The sequence below is a fragment of the Pleurodeles waltl genome, chromosome 4_2 (genome assembly GCF_031143425.1).
Source record: "Pleurodeles waltl isolate 20211129_DDA chromosome 4_2, aPleWal1.hap1.20221129, whole genome shotgun sequence".
Classification (NCBI taxonomy): domain Eukaryota; kingdom Metazoa; phylum Chordata; class Amphibia; order Caudata; family Salamandridae; genus Pleurodeles; species Pleurodeles waltl.
Genome location: NC_090443.1, coordinates 568412116 through 568435101, shown reverse-complemented (window position 1 = coordinate 568435101; position 22986 = coordinate 568412116). Strand labels below are relative to the sequence as shown.

General features: G+C 41.3%; 1 protein-coding gene across 1 annotated transcript in view; it reads right to left on the bottom strand.

Moving 5' to 3' along the window:
- The window catches only part of ZBTB41 (zinc finger and BTB domain containing 41), a 160227-nt gene extending 137775 nt beyond the window's left edge, over positions 1 to 22452 (bottom strand). The window contains exons 1-2 of the mRNA XM_069232127.1: positions 22219 to 22452; positions 12453 to 13686 (exon numbers count right to left, since the gene is read on the bottom strand). Coding sequence (XP_069088228.1) covers positions 12453 to 13584 — 1132 coding nt within the window. The 5' untranslated portion in view covers positions 13585 to 13686; positions 22219 to 22452. The remainder of the gene's footprint in view (positions 1 to 12452; positions 13687 to 22218) is intronic.
- Positions 22453 to 22986: the final 534 nt, after the last annotated feature.

The following is a 22986-nucleotide window of genomic DNA, read 5'->3' as shown; positions in this document are numbered from 1 at the left end:
CGGCAAGGCACCCACTGACAGCAGAGCCTACAGACCCCTATCCATGCTAAACACCGATTACAAGATAGTAGAGTTCTAGCTACCAGGTTGCTCCCGTACATGACCCGTATAGTGCACCCCGATCAGGCAGGATTTATCCCTTCCAGGAACACAGCTCAGTCATACATATCATGGACACCGTTGCCCCGCTGACACCGGAGTCTACGGTGCTGACCGTGGACATTGAGAAGGCATTTGATAGTCTTGAGTGGGATTACCTTTACACGGTCCTTCAACGTATGGGGTTGGGAGAGGGCTTTGTCCGCTGGAGGAGGCTATTATACACAAATCCTAAAGCGAGAGTCAGAACTGGGGCTACTATATCGGAGCAGTATCCAGTGGAGAGGGGCACCAGGCAGGGATGCCCCCTCTCCCTGCTGCTGTTTGCGCTAGCGATGGAGCCACTGGCGCTCAAGCTAGGACTACGACCTGGTATCACAGACTACAGCAGGGTACAAGAAGACACACTATTGCACTATATGCAGACGATCTACTACTCTTCCTGCAGAACACTGGTAGAGAATTGACGGGAGCCCAATCTCTATTAACATTATTGGCCGGTTGACAGGATTGGTACATTTAAGAATGCAGAAAGATAATGCCTAAGGCAACTGTGAGCTCTAGCTACCAGTTCGGCCAGGAGGGCGACAGATTAAAGAGCCCAAAAGCATGGGCTGTTGTGAAAAAGAGCTTTCACAATAATCGATGAATAGATTCACAGCTGACAAGAGAAATCTGACTTATAAACAATAGCATGCCCCTCCCCTCTTTTCTCAGCCCAGTCCTGTTTAACTATACAGTATCCTGGCGGGGTGGTTAGAATAATGTCATTCTTAGAGAGATCATGATACCAGGTTTCTAGGAGGAAAGCAGCATCCAGTGTATAGTCTTGTATTAAATCGTGTATCTCTAAGTAGTGGTGAACTAGAGAGCAACAATTAAGTCTTTCGAAAGCGATAGAGTGCTTCTTCCTAATCTGACAATCCACACAAGATACGTCGGACCTCTCTGGTACATTAAAACAAAAGTTGCAATGACTACATCCCTGAGCTGTCAAATAAAGATCCAAACTAGATCGGCAAATAGGTGCAGCCTGCTGGTGAAGCGACCAGTTGTTCCCTCAAATAAAAGATCTTACTTGAAAGAGGTAGGCCAGGATTCATGGTCCCTGGGCCTGTTCGAGCGTGGATGTGTCAGACGGGCTCACTTTTGGTGTGCCTTTGGCACACCCGCTGCATATCCGCGCTAAACCCTCCCCTAAATAGGGCATGTACTTCAAGTGGAGATAGCCTAAAAACAACTAGAACGCTCAAAATGGATGCCCCAAAACAGCACATCCAAGATGGACACCAAACTTACCCACTGTGAGACAGTAGCCTCTTTCTAGAATGGTTACCCCCACTTTTGGCCTGTTTGTGAATGTGTGTCAGTGTGTTTTTACTGTGTCACTGGGATCCTGCTAGCCAGGACCCCAGGGCTCATAGTGAAAACCCTAAATGTCTATATCTTTTGCCTGTCTCACTGGGATCCTGCTAGTCAGGACCCCTGTGCTCATAGTTTGTGGCCTAATGTGTGTGTTGTAAGTAATGCTTAACTGTGTCACTGAGGCTCTGCTAATCAGAACCTCAGAGCTTATGCTCTCTCTGCTGTGAAACTTGTCACTGTAGGCTAGTGACTTCATTTACCAATTCCAATTGGCAAACTGGACCCCCCCTTATAAGTCCCTAGTATATGGTACCTAGGTACCAGGGCATTAGGGTTCCAGGAGATCCTTATGGGCTGCAGCATTTCTTTTGCCACCCATTAGGAGCTCAGACAAACCCTTTCACAGGCCTGGCGTTGCAGCCTGCGCGAAATAGTGCACAAGCTATTTCACAGCCATTTTCACTGCACTTAAGTAACTTATAAGTCACCTACATGTCTAACCTTCATTTATTAAAGGCTAGGAGCAAAGCTACTAAGTGTGAGGGCACCCTTGCACTAGCAAAGGTGCCCCCAAGCGGCCAGAGCAACTCCCCGGACTTTGAATGGGACGCCATTACACGTGTGCACTACATATAGGTATTGACCTATATGTAGCTTCACAGTGGTAACTCCGAATATGGCCATGTAAGGTGTCTAAGATCATGGAATTGTCCCCCCATTCCAAATCTGGTATTGGGGAGCCAATGCCAAGCCTCATGGGGGCTCCACCATGGACCCCCAGTACTGTCAAACCAGCTCTCTGAGGCTTACACTGAAGCTACAGCTGCTGTCTCCTCACAGACTGGATTCTGCCCTCCTGGGATCTGAGGAGCTTAGTCCCAGGAAGGCAGAACAAAGCATTTCCTTTGGGAGGAGGGTGTTACACCCTCTCCCTTTGGAAATAGGTGTTACAGGCTGGGGAGGGGTAGCCTCCCCCAGCCTCTGGAAATGCTTTTAAAGGCACAGATGGTGCCCTCCTTGCATAGGCCAGTCTACACTGGTTCAAGGACCCCCAGTCCCTGCTCTGGAGCAAAACTGGACACCACTCCCCTGTCCATCACCACCCCAGGGGTGTGCCCAGAGCTCCTCCAGTGTGTCCCAGACTTAATCCATCTCGTTTTCCAAGGTGTGGGGACACTCTGGAGGCATCTGAGGCGCCAGTGCCAGAGGGTGACGTCAGAGACCCCTCCTGATAGATCCATACCTGATAAGATAGCCAATTCCCCTCTCAGGGCTATTTAGGGTCCCTCCTGTGGGTTTTTAGGATTCTACGTGCAAGTTTCCAGCAGGTATCCTCTGCAACTAATACTTCATCCTCTGACCTCGGATCGACCGCAGACTGCTCCAGGAACAGCTGTAACAGCAACAAAGTATCCAGAAGGGCTACTTTTCCTCTGCAACTTCAGCTCCAGCCAGCAAAGGTAACAGTTTCCACGATGTGAACACTTTGGGGACTCCCTGTCTCCACCCTGCACCAGAAGGACCGAAGAAGTCTCCTGCGGAGTGACAGAGTCACTTCCCTGCTCTTGCAGGCACCTTCTAAGTCAACGACTGGTTCTCTTGGGATCCTCTCCTGGCGACGAGCGTGCTCCTTGGAACACAGATGGTGGACCCCTTCGACACACACTGTCCTAAGGTCCTGCTGTCCAAATTTGGAGGAGGTAAGAGCTTGCCTTCCCCATTTGCGACAGTACCCCTGTGTACTGTGTCATCTTCACCTCCTGAGGCCTTTGTGCACTATTTGGAAGAATCCTTCATGCACAGCCTGGCCCAGGTCCCCAGCACTCTATCCTGCAACGCTCAACTCGCTGAGTTGTCCTCCGGTGGCGTGGGACCTTCTTTTGTAGTGCTGCAACACAATTTGCACCTTCTTTGTCCCCGTGTCCTAGGACATCCGTGGGTGCTGCCTGGTCATCTGTGGGCTACCTCCAGTGTTGGGAGCCCCCTCTGCCCGAGTTGAGGCCCCCAGGTCCCTCCTGGGTCCAGGGAGCACCACTCTGATGCAATCTGCGACTTTGCTTGAACCAAGGCTTGTTGGACGAATCCAGCGCCGAAACTCATCTGCATCCAACATCTCTTCGTGGGAGATCCATTGAACCACGCAGGAACTCGGAGCCATCTTCCTTTCGTGCATTTCTGCAGACTTCGTCCAACCAGGGATTCTTCTTTTGCACCCTCTTCTAGGTTGGCAGGGGCTCCTGTCCTTCCTGGAACTTATTCCGGCTTCTGGACTTGGTCTCCACTCTTTGCAGGTCTTCAGGTCCAGGAATCCACCAGTTGTTGTTTGCAGTCTTGCTTTGTTCTTGCAATAACTCAAATCACGACTTGTAGTGTGTCCTAAGGAAACTTGTAGTACTTTACTCCTAGTTTTCTTGGCCCTGGGGGTGGGGTATTTTACTCACCTTTGTGGTTTTCTTACTCTCCACTTGTCTACGGGTGAATTTGTGATTCGCATTCCACTTAGTATATGGTTTGTGTTGCCCCTAGACCTATCTTCTCCCATTGCATTCTATGGCATTTCCAATTGTTTGCACTATCCTATGTCTAATTGTTTACCTTATTTTGGTGTCTAGTGTATATATTGTGTATAATAATTACCTCCAGAAGGAGTATTGCATCAAAGATTTGTTTGGCCTTGTGTCACCCAAATAAACGACTTTAATTTTTGGTAACACTGAGTATTGTCTTTACTTGTGTATAAGTACTGTGTAACTATAGTGGTACTGCAGGAGCTTTGTATGTCTCCTAGTTCAGCCTAAGCTGCTCCGCTACAGCTACCTCTATCAGCCTAAGCTGCTCGCACACTGCTACATTTCACTAATAAGGGATAACTGGACCTGGTATAAGGTGTAAGTACCCAAGGTACCCACTACAAACCAGGCCAACCTCCTACACCCACAGCCTCAAAGGACAGTGTGGTGAAAAACGACAAAGGAAACACACATTGACCCCAACTGTGAATCGGACAGCCAGGGGCCGTCCAACACTATATTGCTCATGCGCGTCGCATGGCTCCCGGACATCTGACCACATGGCACTTGAAATCCCTCTGCTGCAGGTACCAGAGGGGTTTCTTTTAGAAAGAAACAGCCTCAGGAGATTTGGGGAGTGATTCCCGATCTCCTGAGGCTGTTTTTTTTTTCGATTCAGTGAAATGACAATCAACGCGGTTGGCGCTCTAAAATCATTTAACTGAAACTGAAATGAGCTCATTTAACTTTTACTGCCTTGGTGCTCATGGGGCTATCTCAGCCCCCGGAACACAGAGGCAGACAATAAGAGGTATCATTGGAACTGGGAAGACATTCTTCAATTAAATTGACCAAATGTTCCACACTAGGATCCCCAGATTCCCCATATATGTACTGTTAGGCCTACATAATTAACAAACATTCCCATTGAATTTACTCAGAGGAAAACAGAAGAAGTAATTTGCCTGGCTAAGCAAAGTACATTATTTCACTATGGGACAGATTGAAACCTCCAGAAATTAAAGCATGTTACCACAAACCATGGGAACACGCTAAGGGAAAATATGACCATGTACAAAGAACAGAGGTGGAAGGTCTTTGTGGAAATACGGGCACCTTTTCTGTCCTACCTCTCCACTGAATTTAGAGAACTATCCTGCAATAGATACCTATGACGTCTACACATATGCCTGGAAGAGGCACATCATGGTTGTGATCAAGGTTGCTTATGGCATATAGCTGGTCCTAAGTACAGCTCTCTCTTGTTATTTATGTTATTAACTTAATTGTGAAAGGATGGAGATAGGTGGTGGCAGAGGGGCTGTCAGTGTGTTTTATACTTGTTCGATCTGACACCATGTTGTGGTAATTTGTGCAGCTCACCAGCTGATGGATGTAGGCGAGTATAATATGTTTCACAAATATAAATTCACAACTCGATTAGCGCTTTGTTTTTAGGAAGGATATATCTTGCAAGTCAGAACTGTCTTACCAAACACACTACTGCTAGCATTCAAATAGGGAATGTCGGTGTGCTAAGAGAGCCTGTACGAATAATGAAGACTACATTACGTTTAAATATGACTTAACGAGGTATGAAAAGAGAGGTTATATGAAAGAAAGATTTATTCTTACTGCACAAAAATATGTAAACAGAAATGGTTATGACAACCTGTAAAAGTCAGAATAAATACATCAATCCCATTAAAGTAACAAAAGTGCTAAGTTGAGTGCAATGAGAATGATCAATGGACTATTTGTAGCACACTGTAATCAAAATACCTGTTTAAATGAAACAGGCTTCTTTAAATGTGGTGGGTTTCATGTCTATTGTCTACTTAAGTAGATGTAAAGAATTTGTAGGGGCTAACAGGAAGCTCGAAACTAGATTGTTCATTGATAGTAAAAGCACTATCATACTCCAAGAAACCAAACAATGGATGAAACACCACTGAGAAAACACAGGACAACAACAGTCAATTGATAACATTTGTTGATATTAGTCATGTGACATGACTCACCTAACTGTCTTTGGGAACTCAAATTAAATCAAATGGACGCTAAAATCATTACTCTGGAAGGCTCCTAATATTGACGAGGGAAGCTACATGTTCTCATAACGCTGTTCAATGTTTTATTTTATATTTGGGCTCTGCCTGTCTTTTGCATTCAGTACAATAAATAGATTAATATATGCAGATCATATTTCTGTACACAAAGTAGCAAGAAATTTGAATCTCACACGGATATTCTCTCTGATGATACCTGCATATAAATAATGTACATGGCGAAATACTACTGTAGTCCACTACCTTAGTATGTATTTTAACCTAGTCACCCCAATTCTAATTATGAAAGGTAATAAATAATAGTTCATACTCTTAGTACTGTCGTGTTACAGTATAGACATTTGTGTATTATATTTTCCCTACTCACTAAATGCACCTTAAGACTGTTATTTATGTTATTTTTATATCAGCATAGGCGATACATTACGATTTATCATGCATAGCTTTTGAAAGTTACATGGTAATGAAATAGAATGAAAGTATAATAGGTTATCACCTACTCTGAATTAGTACACAAGTGTATATATTAGGGAAAGCTCTAAAGTGGTGTGACCTCAATAAGCCTTTTGGCACAGGAGAGATGATTTTCTTCTAGAGTGTCACATTTTAAACTTCGCATTTCCAATAGAAGATTTTTTTATTTTTCATATCTGTCCCTGTTCTTTTTCCTGCTACGGAAGGATGGTAGAACCTTTTTTAACAATTTGTTTTGTGCCTACCTGACATCCTACTGCATTGTCTATTTCCTGATAAGCGTATCGAGAAGAGTATTTTAAAACACTATTTTTGTTTTTTCGGAGTGGAGTTTGAGGTGTTTTTTAGTCCAGTTGTTCAACTGTCTGAGGCCTTTTCTGATGTTTGTCACTATTTTTTTCATTTATGGATGATTTCTTGTTGTATTCTTATGAGGGATTCTTATCTTTAGAATTGTGGGGTAGCCAAGGGGATGTTGTTGGAACATGGAATGTGGGGAACTTCAGAATGTGGAAAGTCAGTTGCTGAAGGAGCCTCTTGGCTGGCAGCTCTGCGCTGTTTCTAATAAACTCTACAGCTGTATGTCATCCACTTTTCTTTTAAACACAACAAATTTGGCAACGAGATTCTGGAGAAAGCACACTTACGGCACGTTCGGCAGCGCAGGGGTGGTGCTGCTTTCTTTTCTGGACGGTGTGAGATTGAGTGGGGCCTTCTTCGTGTACGGCGTGGGACTCAGCGTGTGCCTGCTGATCGCCAACGTGACAGCGTGTAACAGTATTGTTGGTGTGGCCTGCGTTTGAGCCGTAATTTTTTTCTGCCTTGTTAGGCTTACGTTGTTTTACAACTGAAGGCACGAATGAACGACGCGTCCCTCGCGTGCGCTTGTTGTTGCTTAGCAACATGCTCCCTGTTGTTTATCACGCGCGGAGCTATCCCGCTCGCTGTAGCCTGGTTCCCTGGTTACCAAGGGCGCGTTACTTTATTGAGCGGTGCTGTACACGACCCCTGACAAAAGACTATTACAGTTACTTGCAACAAAGACGTGTTACATTGTTGCTGCCACGTCTGCTTCTTCTTCCAGTACCACATTTCTAACTTAACACACTTATCATGTTTCTTCAAGGATTCTGCTAATTTTTGCTCCTTGTTTTCCATGTTTCTGCTTTTGGAAAGGCCATTACTTGCCTAATTTACAATATTGATTATTGTTTTACAGTTCTTGGAACATTCTATATTTTATAACAACATCTGTACATTTATTATTTGTTTTTTGTTTTTGCATCTGGGAGAGAGAAGATGCAATTTGAACCACCTGCCAAATTTTTACAGAACAAAGGGGATCCACCTATGCCATGGGCTAGGTGGAAGGAAGAATTTTTGATATATTTAAGGGCTATTGATGAGGATGGAATGTCACAAGAAAGGAAGAAAAATATATTGATGCATTGTCTGGGATCAGAAGGTCAAATGGTTTTTAGGACCTTGCCGCAAGCATCTATACAGGATGAGGAGTTTGATGTATTTAAGGATGCGCTAATCAAACTTAAGAACAGATTTAAACCCACAACGAGCATTGCTTTGAACAGGTTCAAATTTTACACTAGGACTCAACAAGTGGAGGAAACTTTTGATGAGTTTCTCACGGCGCTGAGAAGCTTGTCTGTGCATTACAACTTTGGACCTATCACAGATGAGATAATTAGGGATCAAATCATTGTTCACGTCAGGAGCAGGAGGATTCAGGCACAGTTGTGGGTTATGGGAGATTCGAAATTGCAAGATGTGATTAATACCGCCAAAGCTTTGGAACAATCTGAGAAATGGATTAAATCTGTCAAGGAATCGTCAAAGGACAAGAACTCCATCCATGATGTAGTAGGAGCTGTGGGGAGTAATGCTTCGGGTAGTAATGCTCCTCCCAAGTCTGTTGTATTGAATAAGAGGGAAGACAAAAATGTGAAAAATGATCGTTTATATTGCTATCGTTGTGGGAGTCAGAATCATCTGGCAAACTCCCAGCAGTGTCCAGCCGTAGGTAAAGAATGTAAGAAGTGTGGCAAAGTAGGACATTTTGCTAGGGTGTGTAAGGTGGTTAACAGGAGCAACAATAAGGGAAACGTTTCATATGTGAACAATTGAGGAGAAAAGGGTGTTGTATTATCACTTAAAAACAATGGGGACTGCAATGGCTCTGTGAAACAACCCAAATGTTTGGTACTTATTGAGGGTCAGGAGCTTGAGGTTATGGCTGACTCAGGGTCACCCTGGACCAATATTACTACTGATTATTTTAAACAGAAGTTCAAAGATGTGTGGAGGATGTCAGATTTGGTTTTTCCTGATATTATTGCAGAAGGTTTTGATGGAACAGCTATTGATATCAAAGGTTATGTAGATACTGAAATTGCGTTTAAGGGTAGGTTAGCTAATATTAAATTGTATGTGGCTGAAAAAGGGGTCAATGTCCTAGGTTGGAGCGACCAAGCCAAATTGGGAATTATTCTCAATCCCAGAGCTTGTGAGCAAGTGCTGATGATTGAAGAGAGTAATGAGATGGATTCTATTGTTTTAAAATTCCCACAAGTATTTACAGATGTGTTGGGGAAATTGAAGAGTTATTGCCACAAAATCAAACTTAAAAGTGGTGCAAGGCCGGTTGTACAAAAGTTGAGGAATGTTCCAATTGGTGTGCGTGATGAGTTGAAGACAATTTTAGCGAGAATGGTCAAGGATGATGTTATTGAGGAAATAGAATCATCTGAGTGGGTTTCTCCCATTGTCTTACAATCTTAAAGACCTGTCTGATTTACGAGCTGTGTTGACCTCAGGGTACTCAATGCGAACATCATTGTCAATTGTCATCCATTGCCTAATATTAATGAGGTCGTTAGTATGTTGGATGGTGCGAAAATCTTCTCTACATTGGATTTGAGGTCTGCGTACCATCGGATTGAGCTTACTGAGGATTCTAGGCTTCTCACTGCTTTCACCACACCGCAGGGGATGTTCCAATTCAAATGTATGCCATTTGGTCTCGCCTCTGTGGCATCTGTGTTCCAGAGAGCTATGTTCATACTTTTTAAAGAAATGGACACTTTTGTAAAGTGTTTTCAGGATGATGTTTTGGTTTACTCAAAGAATGTGGAGGAACACAAAGTCCATTCTTGCTGAGAACTTCACACAATCTTAGCATATGATCTAACGCTAAAAATTAAGAAATGCCAATTTTTTGCCAAATCTGTGGAGTATTTGGGACACACCATTTCAAGGGAGGGTGTGCTACCCAAGCGTTCTCTTGTTGATGCTATTGTTAAGGCTCCAGCTAGTTGTGATAAATTGTTATCGTTCACAGGCTTGTGTGAGAATTACAGCAAGTTCATAGTGAATTTTGCCACCAAAATGGAACCTCTGAGGGAACTGACGAGGAAGGCAGTGGAGTACAATTGGTCTGAAAGACAGATGAATGCTTTTGAAACTATTAAGAGAGAAACTGCTGATGCGCCTACTCTCAGACCTTTCAATGTTAAAACACAGTGCGTTGTTACTGTTGATACGAGTATGTATGGTGTTGGGGGTGTGCTGTCTCAGAAGTGTGGTAATGACATCTGGAATGTTAGTTTTGCTTCTCGCACTCTGTCTGATGCTGAAAGGAGGTATGCTGTCATTGAGAAGGAGTTGGTAGCGTATGTGTGGGCCATGGAACACTTTAGAAATTATATTTGGGGGTCACGTTTTGTGCTTCAAACAGACCACAAACCTCTGGTTGGTATTCTGTCACCTGATGGTGGGTGGAATGCCATTGCTCGCATTGCGAGGTTGGTATCAAGGTTGCAAGAATATTCTTTCCAGATCGCATATGTACCAGGAATGAGGAATTCAGTGGCTGATTGTCTTTCGCCTCTCCCTCAAAGTGAATCTGGTAGTGTGAGTGATCATGTGGCATTAGAAATGTATGTGGTTTCTGTGGTGTCTGACTTTATGTCGGAGGAATTCAAGATGGTGGAAGAGAGACAGTGGCTAGAATGTGATCTGGTGGATGAGGTGTTGCAAAAGGTCAGAGAGTATGTGAGGTGTGGGTGGCCGAGTAGAGATAAGGTGGATGGGGAGATTGCACCTTTCTTTAGTGTAAGAGAGGAATTGGAGGTGGTAGATATTCTCGTGTTCAAAAAAGGGAAATGTGTTCCTCCAAAAGGGATGCAGTCAATTATTCTAAAGATTGCCCATGAAGGTCATCCTGGCATGTCTTCTATGAAGAGTTTGATAATGACCTGTTTTTGGTGGCCGGGCATGGATAAGTTTGCGGAAAGGACAGTCAGAGAGTGCAGTGTGTGCGTCAATGCAGAGACGATGTTGAGGACGGTACCAGCTCCTTTGTGTCCGATGCCTTGGCCTGATTCTCCTTGGCAGAAGCTTGGTTTTGATATTTCAGGACCATTTTATTTTTTACCTGCTGAGGCTGGGTATGCCTAGGTTCTGATTGATTACCATTCAAAGTGGCCTGAGGTGAAAATGGTGTCCCAGGTCACATCTAATGCCATCATAGAATTTTTCAAGGAGGTGTCTGCAACGGTGGTGTCTGATAATAGTGTGCAGCTAGTATCTAAAGAGATGCAAAGTTTCTTTAGGTATAGCAATATCAAGCATGTCACAACCTCACTGTATGAACCGCAAAGTAATGGATTGGTTGAGAGATTCAACCGTGTTTTGAAAGACCGTGTTTGTTGGGCAAGAGGTTTTGGAGGTCTTTGGAAAGAAAAGTTAAGAGAAAAGTTGTGGTTTTATCATATTACTCCTCAGAGTACTACTGAAGTAAGCCCTTTCAGATTGTTGAGGGGAAGGAATCCTGTGTCAAAACTCTGTCCGTGGTGGTTTAAGAAGAAGCAAAATAAAGAAGGAGAATGTGAATATAGAACAGGTTAAGGACAGAGTGGGAATGAAGCAACAGAAGTATAAAAAAAGTGTATCATGAGAAGTGGAATGTGAAGGAGCCGTCTTTTGTTGTAGGAGATTGGGTCAGAATAAGGAAAGCAGGGCTGGTGAGAAAAGGTAGGTCTAAATTTGGTAATGCCATGAGGGTTGTGAAGGTGTTCAAAAAGTCTGTTGTAACTCAAGATGGCAGAGTGTGGGGTGTAAAAAGGTTGGCTAAGTGCGAACCTGGGTATGTTGGTACTCCAATTGAGGATTCTGATGAGGACTGTTGGGATTCTGGGTTTGTAATGAGTGAGAGGAAGGAAGTGCCTAGAGAAGATGTGGTGGATGGTGAGGTGAGAGGTACTAGTGATGATAATTTTGGAGATGGGGCTGGGTATGAGAGTGTAGAGGATGTAAGGAGAGAGGACTCTATTGCCTACCGGGCCAAATCTGAGGCCCGGCCGAGGTATCTTTCCTCAAAGTTGAAAGGGTTTGTGTAGTCTATAGTTTATTTTCTGTGTTTGATAGTCGATTTTACTGTGAATGCTATGATAATGTTTTATAATCATTGTATATAGTGTATATTATTTGTTTCTTTTGTTTAAGGGGGAAAATGTGTTGTATTCTTATGTGGGATTCTTATCTTTAGAATTGTGGGGTTGCCTAGGGGATGTTGTTGGAACATGGAATGTGGGGAACTTCGGAATGTGGGAAGAGTTGTTGCTGAAGGAGTCTGTTGGCTGGCAGCTCTGCGCTGTTTCTAATAAACTCTACAGCTGTATGACGTCCACTTTTCTTTTAAACACAACATTTCTGTATTATCAGTGGAGTTATGGGAGATGTGCTGAAGTAAAAGATTAAGCGATGGATGGAGGTGAGCTAAGCATTGAAAAGGAGTTTGATTAGAGCAGAGTGGTGCATGTCACGTCAACACAATCAAATTATAATGCAGGCCCCAGATAAAATACTTTAGAAACCTTTCATAAAATGTCTTCAGTGATAAAGGGCTGGTACTTCTTACCTGTTCGATCAAACGTTTTATCGCACTTGGGGCATTGCAATAGTTTTTTGCTGCCTTTCTCAGAGATGATAGGGGATAATCCTTCAGGATAGTTTCCCACCGACTCAGCATTACCCTGTCCCTCTTCAACATCATTGTGCTCTTTATCACTTCCCTCTTCATCCTCAGTGTCCTCACTAGACATGTCCTCCTGCAGATCATCTTCTTCTGCTGCAAATTCACTTTCAGAGTCCTCAAAGTTGTTTCTTTCCAAATCTGCTTTGTCACAGACACTTTTCTCCGAGCTGCAGTCAGACAGGACATCACTTTCGTCATCACTGTTCTCAAAAGTCATGAGGGATTTAGGATTACGAACTGGCCGTCCGACAGAAAGCTCTGCTCCCACCTGAACCTGGTGCTCTTGATCTTCTTCTTCAGTAGGTGAAGCAGGTTTGTGTGCTTTAGCCAAGTGGTTATTTAAAGATTTCTTGTAACAGAAACTGCGATTACATAAAGAGCACTGATGACTACCTGTTAATTTATCAGTACATTCATTTCCAGTTTTTGCTGTTGATGAGTTTTCAACTGCTCTTTCGGATTTCATACACGTAGACACAGTTTCAGTGGCTAGTATGTTAACAGCATCTATAATGTCTAAAAACTTGGCGGCCTCCAAGACCAATGGGATTTCACTTTCATACACACAAAACTCAGAGGTGTAAAGAAACTCAAGTAAATGCGTAAAAACTGAATGGGTGACATGATCTAGGGTGACAACACCAGTGGGAGGGTTTTTGCTCAGATATGCATGAAAATAGCTGCTGCCAACAGCCACAACTACTTTGTGTGCAGAAAAGTCTTTGCCTCCAACTTTAATCACCAAATCACAGAAAGATGGTTGCTTTTTCCGATCTGCATTCAGGTACTTGAGTAAGTTGTTATTGTACTGCATAGAACTTATCAGCTTCCTTTGGCCAGGAAGCTGGGGCAGTGACTGGATAGGTGTGTGTGGGTTTGAAATATCTTCCTGTCTGGAGTAAGTGCAAAGGTTTGATATGCAGTCATCTGTTAAAATATGTTTTGAAACATCTTTAATATCCTGGGAAGGTACCTTGGTTCCAAGAGTTTTTTGGGCCTTTCTTCTTTTCTTCATTGCAAGAATGTCAGTCACACATAGAGCCCCTCATACGGATTTTAGAATGCTATCCCAGCATTAGCTTGAATCACTCTTTTGAGATGTCCAAAGACTGACAATCTAAAAAAAAGAAGAGAATATTTATTATTGACCAAAGCTGAAAAATATATTTAAAGGTAAATATTCATTTAGGGATCATATTTTTAAAAAAGAATCATGACAAGAATTTAAAATACAGTTGTTTTGAGATTTTCTCAAGCAGATCATAGGTTTAACTACTGGTGTTTCAATGGGGAGGAGAAAGGACAATAATACTGACTAGGAAGGAAACACAAACATATGTACTCCCCCGCTCCCTGCCCTTTGGATAGTTTAAAGGTGGTACTAATATCTGTTTATATTTTAATACTGATGAAGCAGAAACTTTAGTGCTGTTCCTCATGTCACAGAGATTATCTAAATGTGACAATCTATGCTTTATGTTAATCAAAGTACTAATAGATTACCTGTACAGTGGCACTCTGAGAAGCCATTTTTAGCGTGCATTTGTTTAGATTGATGATTTAGACACAGGTGGTACTGAAGTTGAATTAAATGTTTGAAGGATTAAACTGACATGTTATAGTTTAGACTAATCTAATAGTCCGTATTGAGACAATATTGAATTTCTAGTAATCAATGTTTTAAATATGTGTGCAAAAATGGAGAAATGCAGTTCTGCGTTGTACTGACTGAAATGTGTTAACAGTCATATCATTCAAAGTTACTGTAACATGAATGCTAATGAAGACTCATTAATGCAGAGTTTATAGTTTGTGTATTAAAATGTAATTTGTTTAGTGTATTAATGTGCTGTATTAAATCACTTGCATTAGACTAAGTGAGGTCTGCTAAGCCCTGTATTTCATGACTGTGAAAAAAATGTCAAGTTATCCTGCTAAAATGTACCTTTCTTTCAGGATTATCTCCCATAAGAAGACTAGTTTGGTAACAGATGTCTATTGTTTTACACATAGAGTTGTAAGAATTTGATCTTGGATGTGGAACATCCTGGACTGTGGACTAGCAATTTAAACATTTGTTTCAATCTCATGTGGAGCTAAATGGATGACAGCTGTTCTCATGACAGAATTGGGAAAACCTGAAAATGTTTCAAGCTGGAGTCGTATGATTGATTTTTATTGGATGATGCTCCTTCAACGTCAAATGAACTGTTGCCCTGACGAATCTTTAATATGTTAATGCCCAGCTGGACTTTGGTCAGATAAGTATCCTGTCTGAAGATGAGAAGCTGAACCCCCTTTGCCCAGTATTCTGAATCCTGAGCCCCTTGGAGAGGTATTTTCCTTGCTTCCTTTTCCCCTTTGAAATGCCTTTTTGAGATATAGAGACTTTCTTCCTAATTGTTACAGAAGAGTCTTGACCGTGCTTCTGACATGCTGACAATTTCCCTTTTTACTTACTTTTTGACCAACTTAGTTAATAACTTGTTGCCCGAGATTACCTTTTTTCAAATTATTTTTGTTCTTTTTGTCATTTGCCCACATGTGTTCTGCCCTACACATTTTCCCCTGATTGGCTAAACTGCAGGGTTTCCCTGTGTCCAGCTAAATTGAACTTTGATGGTTTGAACTACCTTAATGCTTGTTAAAACTGAGTCACGTTCATTTTCTGTACATCAAATCAACCTACTGATATTTTGCATCATCTTTGTTGAGTGCCTAGCTCTTCTAATGTTAGCTTGCTTGAACTTATTTTGTCGCCTTGAACAACCCCTGGTGATTCTGTATTTTTGTAACCTGATTTTGTGAACTGTGTACATGACTCTAAGCTTGAGTTTGTAATAAGCCCCCTAAATGTTATTCCTGACTGGAGTTTTCCTAGTATGGCCACATTGATCATAATGTGTACCTTAACTGTTTGTATGGAAATTTTGTTGCATGGTTCTACCACATCCTATGCAAGGTCCAAAGATCTGCTGACCTCGTTAATTAATCATTGATTCCTGTGAAGGATGAAAATGCTCCAGCAGTCTGCTTACTTAAGCATTTTAACCCACTTTCGAGGGCTGTAACAATTGTTAAATGCTCTAATTAAAGCCTCAAGTCGTAGGTAAGGTCTTATAACGAAAGAAAGGGAATTTAGAAACTAGAATGTCACTTGGGAAAAGGCCTATAAAGCTTCTAGAACATACTCTTCACTGACAGAATGTTCTACGTTAAACAGGAAAAAATCATAGAGACAAACAATGAAATGTTGGGGTGAAAGGTGTTCTGGTGACACACGCACATTCTAGCTAGAGGAAAGACTGGCAGCAGACCTGTTTTTCATTGCATTTATTAGTCCTTTTTTGGCTGATGGTAGTTTTGAGGGATGAACAGGTGAAATGAATTGTTTCTTAAATTTTCTGGTTTGGAAAAGAATAATTGTTTTGTAACGTTTTGATTGGGTTTCCATGATAGCTGCTAAAAGGAGCAATGCCAGTTTGTGAGTGATAGAGAGGTTGGGGATTGTGAGGAATACCAGCCACTCCCTTTTGAGGATTACTGGATTTTTATTCATCAGTTTATTGTTTAATAAAAAAGAATTAAAGTATTGTAAAAAAAACATTTCTTGCTAAAGAGGATAGTTTTTAATTTTGTATTCAAAATTTTCATAAACATTTTGCATTTTTAATAACTATATATTTTCAATTTCACTACGTCCATTTGTGTTCATTTAATATTATTGCTTCATGGTATTGTAATCTCTTTGCTCATACCACTGAGATTCAAACCCACCACTGCCCCTTCCCAATATGTCAGTGAGAAAAATACTTTAGTTAATAATTATTTACAAGTACATCAATGATTTGTCAAAAATCTTCATCATCCACACACCCAATCCAGAACTACTGCTTTTGATCCTTCACCTTTCCTGTGGTACATCATTTTCAGTCTGAAACCTCTCATCATAAATGCAGTCGCTGAACATGGAATTTCGAACATGCAAAGAACTCATATAAACAAACAGCTATTTTTGCACAGAGAACACACACGCTACACCACACCAGGAAGCCACAAAACTCCCAGAACTCCAAGGAGATGCATTCAGCACTGACCCTAAGCATCCTCTACTAGCAAACCCAATTGAACAAAACACTGCAATGCACAATATCCATTTACATGGAGAATTACAAAATATCACAAAAAGCATACAACATATCCAAACTGTGCCACTGCATAGTCTCATCAAAGCAAACCAGCAGACCTCTGTCACCTGCCAGTAACATAACCAGCCTAAGCACCCCATTCCCCTGCCTATCACAAACAATTACTACACAACAACCACCTTTTTTAGACGATCACCTCTCCTGTCAATTTAAACAGTATGATTTTCCTCACACTGCAAATACTTGCATATCCATATTATATCTTATATGTTGGATCATATTATCGGAGGATTAACACTGTCCTGGCTGTCATACTTGATACTGACCAAGCCCAGTGCGTGTACTTTTTCCCAGTTAGCCTCTAGTGAGTTTTTAGTTCAGTATGGAATCCCCCACGGAGCTTCACACTCAGTGATCTTAACATTTATTCACAACCCTTCAAAGATTTTATTAGACTTTTTGGCCCCTCGTCATTGTCTTATGGTTGATAACATAACATTTATTATCATTTTTGCCACTCAGCCTTTAGAATGATTAAACAAGCATTTGCAATGTAATGGGTCTCGCGTTTGCTTGAGTGAGAGCTATTACCATTCTGAATTCTTAACTGGACTTTTCTTGCCAAATAAATTGAAAATGTAAAGAAAAACAGTTGCTATAAGCAAGTCAATTCAAAGCGCCACGCCCACTTTGAGTGTGAGCACGAAGGAGAGACACAAAAGGAAAATAAAGTTTGCTTGCAGTCAAACATATTGGCAAACATGCAATTATCCATATAACAGGGTCGGTCCTCAAGGCGGTCACAAAACCGTCCCAAGGCAGGACAAATGGAAAGCATTCACCAATGTCATCAAAGGATTTTTGAAAGGCAAGCCCACGAACGAGTGAAAATGATGGGCGGGGTTAAAAGCCCACATAGATATCAACATGTCGGAAAAGCAGTACTTGCACGCTGCTATGCTCTACCTAAAAATGCATGAACTCAGTTGTTTTTCTCTCTGTATCATTCTTCTGTCTCTGCTTGTATACCCTTAATAGCCCACATAATACAATAGCAAACCAGAGAACATGCCCTCTATAAATGCTCATTCCAGGTCTCGTAAAATCTACTCCCGCCCCACCCTTTGCTATGGCAAGTCAGGTTTTATCAAGCAAGCTACTTTTAGGGTCTAGTGGACCAATTTACACACATTATTACACACATTGTTTGAAAGCTACTCAGTTGTCATAAAACTGCATGCCAGTGGGAAGGTTTGTGGCCATTTCAACGAAAATGTGCTGTATGTAAAGAATAGTGTGCTACCACATCATGCTTTAGTAATATATTTATTAAAAGTGACAGTTTTTAAACTAGAACTGAGGAAACAGTTCTGCCCCCGCCCTGATGACCATGCTATTAATGAACTATAAGGCAAGTCAGGGGTCATGTGTATTCTTATGTGAGCTTGATTTTTATTACATATGGAGCAAAACATCCGTCTCTTACATCATACAAAAGAGTTTTTGCACAGCAGACATGCTAAACTCACATATTTGAAGGTGATCTCATATGTGATATAATTGAATAAAATGGTGAATCCGTATATTAAAATATTTGCCTACGATCACACAATTTGGAACCAGTTTATGGGTCAAGCGCATTACAGTTAGTTTGAGGAGATTATTCAAGTCACTTGACCTGCAAGTCTAGTAAAATTTTTATGGTTTTTGAGGCCCATGTTCTATACAGCTGCCGGTCAACATAAGAACAACTTGAATGGCACTGTTGTAACATTAGTAAGAAGGCCAGAAAATCACCTTACTTACCTATTACAGACTGTCATATAACAATGAGTGGACTCACACCTAATACACAACTCTTTGAGACTGGCACTTTAACTTAGTCACAGTACACGTGTGACAACAATAGTGCTGTCACTGACAATCTGTATCTACGTCACTCTATGGTTTCCCCACAAATAATAACAGCAGAACATCTTACTAATAATCAATAGCACTTCTATTTATTAAATGTTTTACAAAATATTTCATACATCAGAAATATGCAACAATTCCTTTCTGAACCATAAGCTGTGCTCACATAGTAACTTCTCAACATTAAAAAGACACTCGTATTACAAAACAATAAAAATTACACAACTGAAGGCCCAATGTCTTTAAATCCTGAGTCCCAAGGCACCGTATATAATTGCACAAACTTCTTATCTTTTACACAGTAACAACAGCAGCACTCTCCCTCAGTGGCTTAAAAAGAGCCCAAAGGGAACTTTATTCGTTTTAGTAAATGCAATATTAAGCGTTTTTTTCCTTTCTGGAAATCAACATACATTGTTGAAGTCTTGCATCCTCTTCACAATTTCTTATGACGGGCACAAAGCGTTATGGGTCACACAGTGAAGATTATTCTTATTTAAATATGCTACCATTCATCTGCACCCAAAAGTTGAGCCCCCAATTGTTCCAAACCTCACAAGGAAAAGGTAAGGAGCAAAAGCACCAGTCACTTAGAGGTAGAATGACGTTGTGAGTCTTTCGACTACCTCAAGATAATGTAGTCACCTCAAAATACAATTAGTAAGGCTCTGGCTGCAAGAGGAATGAGCTCAAATGCCTTTACCAAGGGTCTATGTAAGCCGGAACAACCACAGAATGTTAGAGAACTGTGCTCTGCTGACAACTGGCAAAAGGCAACTGCCACAAAGACCTCAACCTTGGCTGGACGTGTAGCTCAAGCACCACTACTGACAAGCAGTGCTAACCAACATGCACATTTTGGTACAAACTAATGGAACCTTCAGAAAATGCAACACTGAAGTACTGGATTTACCACCTTTGCTGGAATTCCCGGCCTTCACCTGTGGCTTGAGAACAATATTTCTCACCCACAGGGCCAATACTGGAATTGGGGAAAAAAACACTCTGGGAACCCATAAAATGGAAGTCAAGGTCTGGCAGAGGAAGGGGTGTAGTCAGAAGGGGTACAGCATGAAAAGCAAGTCTGACAGTATACATTTGTTTAAAATCTGCAAAGAAATTTGTAACAAGGACATTTGTGGCAGTAAATCTGTTCTAACTTACTTAATTGACCATAAAGAGGCTGGAATTTAAAATATCTTATAGGGTTAAGAGGCCTGCTACAGAGATCTTTGTGTGCCCATCAATTTTGAGGGGATGATATTAACACATTACATTTAGGTTGAAGAGATTATTCCAGTCACTTGACCTGTAGGTCTAGTAACATTTTTTGGATTTTTTTAGGCCTGTGTTCTATACAGCTGTCTGTCAACATAAGCCCAACTAGACTGGCTGAAACATACTGTTACACACTAAATAGTGACATGGTTATAATATTGGTATGAAGGCCAGAAAATCACCTTATTTATCTATTACAGAATGTCATGGAACAAAGGGTGAACTTAAATTTAACACACAACTCTTTGGGAGTGGCACTTAACCTTAGTCACAGTACACATGTGACCACAATAGTGCTGTGACTAGCACAACATCTTACTAGAAATACTGCACATATTATTATTTCTATGTAGTAAATGGTTTACGAAATATAGCATACATCAGAAAAAATGCAACACTTCATTTGTAATCCGTAAGCAGTGCTCACATATTAGCTTCTCAACTTTAAAAAGACACTCATATTACAGAGCAATAAATAATACACGAGTAAAGGCCTCTTGTCTTTAAATCTCTCAATAGTGGTAAGATAACTCTAGTGATTGGCACAGTTCTGGGAGAGATCTGTGTTTTGCCCAGTCACAGTTTTGACTCACAAAGAAGGATACAGGGTTAATGTATCTGCTGCAAAGTACATTGTGTCCCATGCAGAACACAGATTTGTATTTAATGTCGACAGGTAAGAGGGCTATCGCTTTTCACCCCAAGATCATTTTGTTTATTCCAGTTCATAATAGTTTGCAATCCTTCTAATATAGCACAAAGATCTATTAACCAACATCAAGGCGCTGCTAAATCATGGATTTAGATACTTCTTGGGTGTTTTTCTTAAACTGCTGTTATTCTAAGTTTGCAAGGGTTCCTCTGGAGGGTAACAGTCTTCTAGGTACAGACAACCACAATAACTACATTACATTCTATAACTTGACTTTATGTTACCCCTGACCATTCAGTCTTAACATACAATGTCTACAAGTATGGACGATATGTGATTCCTACCCCTTACAACCCTCATTCACTTAGGTAACATTTCCTGTACATAGATTTACACAATTGTATGATTTATTGACTGTATGTGTGTGGTGTAAAGCGCTCAGACATCCTACAATGGGATAAAAAGTGTGGTAAAATAATTAAATAACATTAAATGAGTAAGTGCCATGTAAATCATTATTTGTGTAATTACTCATACATAAGGATAAATCTTGCATTTTTACAGTGCATGCACCTATCATACATAAAGGGCTAAACAACGCACAAAACCTGTCTCCAAGTCAGTGTCTCTATTGTACTTCTGAAGTGATAAACTGTGAGCCTTTGTTTTCGTCCATTACATTTTAATGTTCGTAATTGACTCCATATAGCTCCTAGACAGGGTGGTACTGGGACAAAAGAAGGCCTAATAGCTTTTTAAATCATGCCTTTGTTTTAGGCCCCGCTGGATGTTAAAATGAGAAATACCCCTCCCTGTCTGCAGGTTGCTGCTTCGACCAGAATGAAGAAAGGTTGCGTGTGCTGCTGAATTATGTCCTGGTTTCAGAAAATGGGAAGATAAATTCTGCATCTTTCCCTGACAGCTGAATCTCAGATCTGTATAGCTGTCGGAACCTAAGAGAGACCCTTAATTTCCAGCACTGCATAGACTGAGTAAAACAAATTACGTAAACCAACTCCTGGGTGGGTAATAGACTCGTAACAAGGTCCCACAGTTGTTTTTGTTTACGTTCAAGACTTGTGTTATCAGTCCTATAATTTCCCTTCCCTTTCGCGTCCCCTCTCTGTTTGCAAGATCAACAGCTAAGAGATTTGAATGCTTGTGAACATATTATAAATCGCGAAACGTGTTTTGCAATACCGGTAATTTAACCCTAAAGTTCAGTAAGGGAGCATTATGTTCAGTACTTTCATGCAATATCTTTCTTTCTCCTTGGTCCATACTCTGTCGCTGCTTCCTGAAACACCCAGTGGGCTAAAGGCTTGTGAGGTGGCGTTGCCTTCAGTTTCTTCTGAAATTTTACCTTTCACATACCGTTCCAATTATTCCTTACAACCACCGTTTATAGTACTGTGCGGGCGACATTCAATTTGGTACTTCAAGTGCTCCCTTAATTGTGTCGCTACAAACAACATTTTTCACGTATTTTCATCAAACCCATACTCCACCAGTAGCTCCAACTGTTCGCAGTCTCTTTGCCACCGATCCCTTTAACTGTGGAACGTTCTTATTATTATTTCCACACTCAAAAACGAAAATCAGACATGCAATGAAGTCACGTCACCCACAGACAGCACATTTTCCATTCACCCTCTACCTCATTGCTATTTTCATCCCCGTCCAGGTGCCAGTGCTCTGAAATGAAACGGCCGTCTCTGTTTCAACCCATTGTGTGCCAGTACTCATGTCAAAGGATCGTCTTTTCATAGTTTCTCTAGGCAGTTCATAATTTGTGACTGAAACACGTAGCTCTATACTCCAACAACAGAGGACTCAGTCCCAAGCAGAGCCAGAGCAGAGACCTTCAGGACCAGAATTCTTACAACCAATCACATTGGAGAAGACATTCACAGGCTGTGGGAATGCGAAGTAGCACCTAATTGGTTGGAAGAAATTATTGTCATATGATTGGCCAGCACAATACTCTTTTGTCATTGGTTGTATGACCTCATAGATTGTTCCGGGGCAAGGGATGGGCGGATTAGTTTAGAAAATTTAGTCAGTCGTTCTTTGTTTTATGTATCTCAGAACGGGAGTTCTTCTAGGCGTCTAGTTACTCTCTAGAGACCTACGGTACTTAACCTCTCAAATCACAACATAGGACGAGCGCGTCACTTTCCAAGCCGTTCCGTCGTTTTTTGTGTAAGGCACATGACGTAGTGAGGAACAGTGCCGTACGGACGTTGCCTGTAATGGAGACAAATTCCGTCCAATGACTGAGAAAATTCACGAATAGCTTAAAATTCAGGACGAGGTCAAATTTACTTTCACGCTTACGTAAAGACGTAATATAAATGTAAGTAGCGGTGCATGTGTTTTTGAATTTTTTTTTATAGAATGTAGCCGAATAAAATATTTTCTAGCG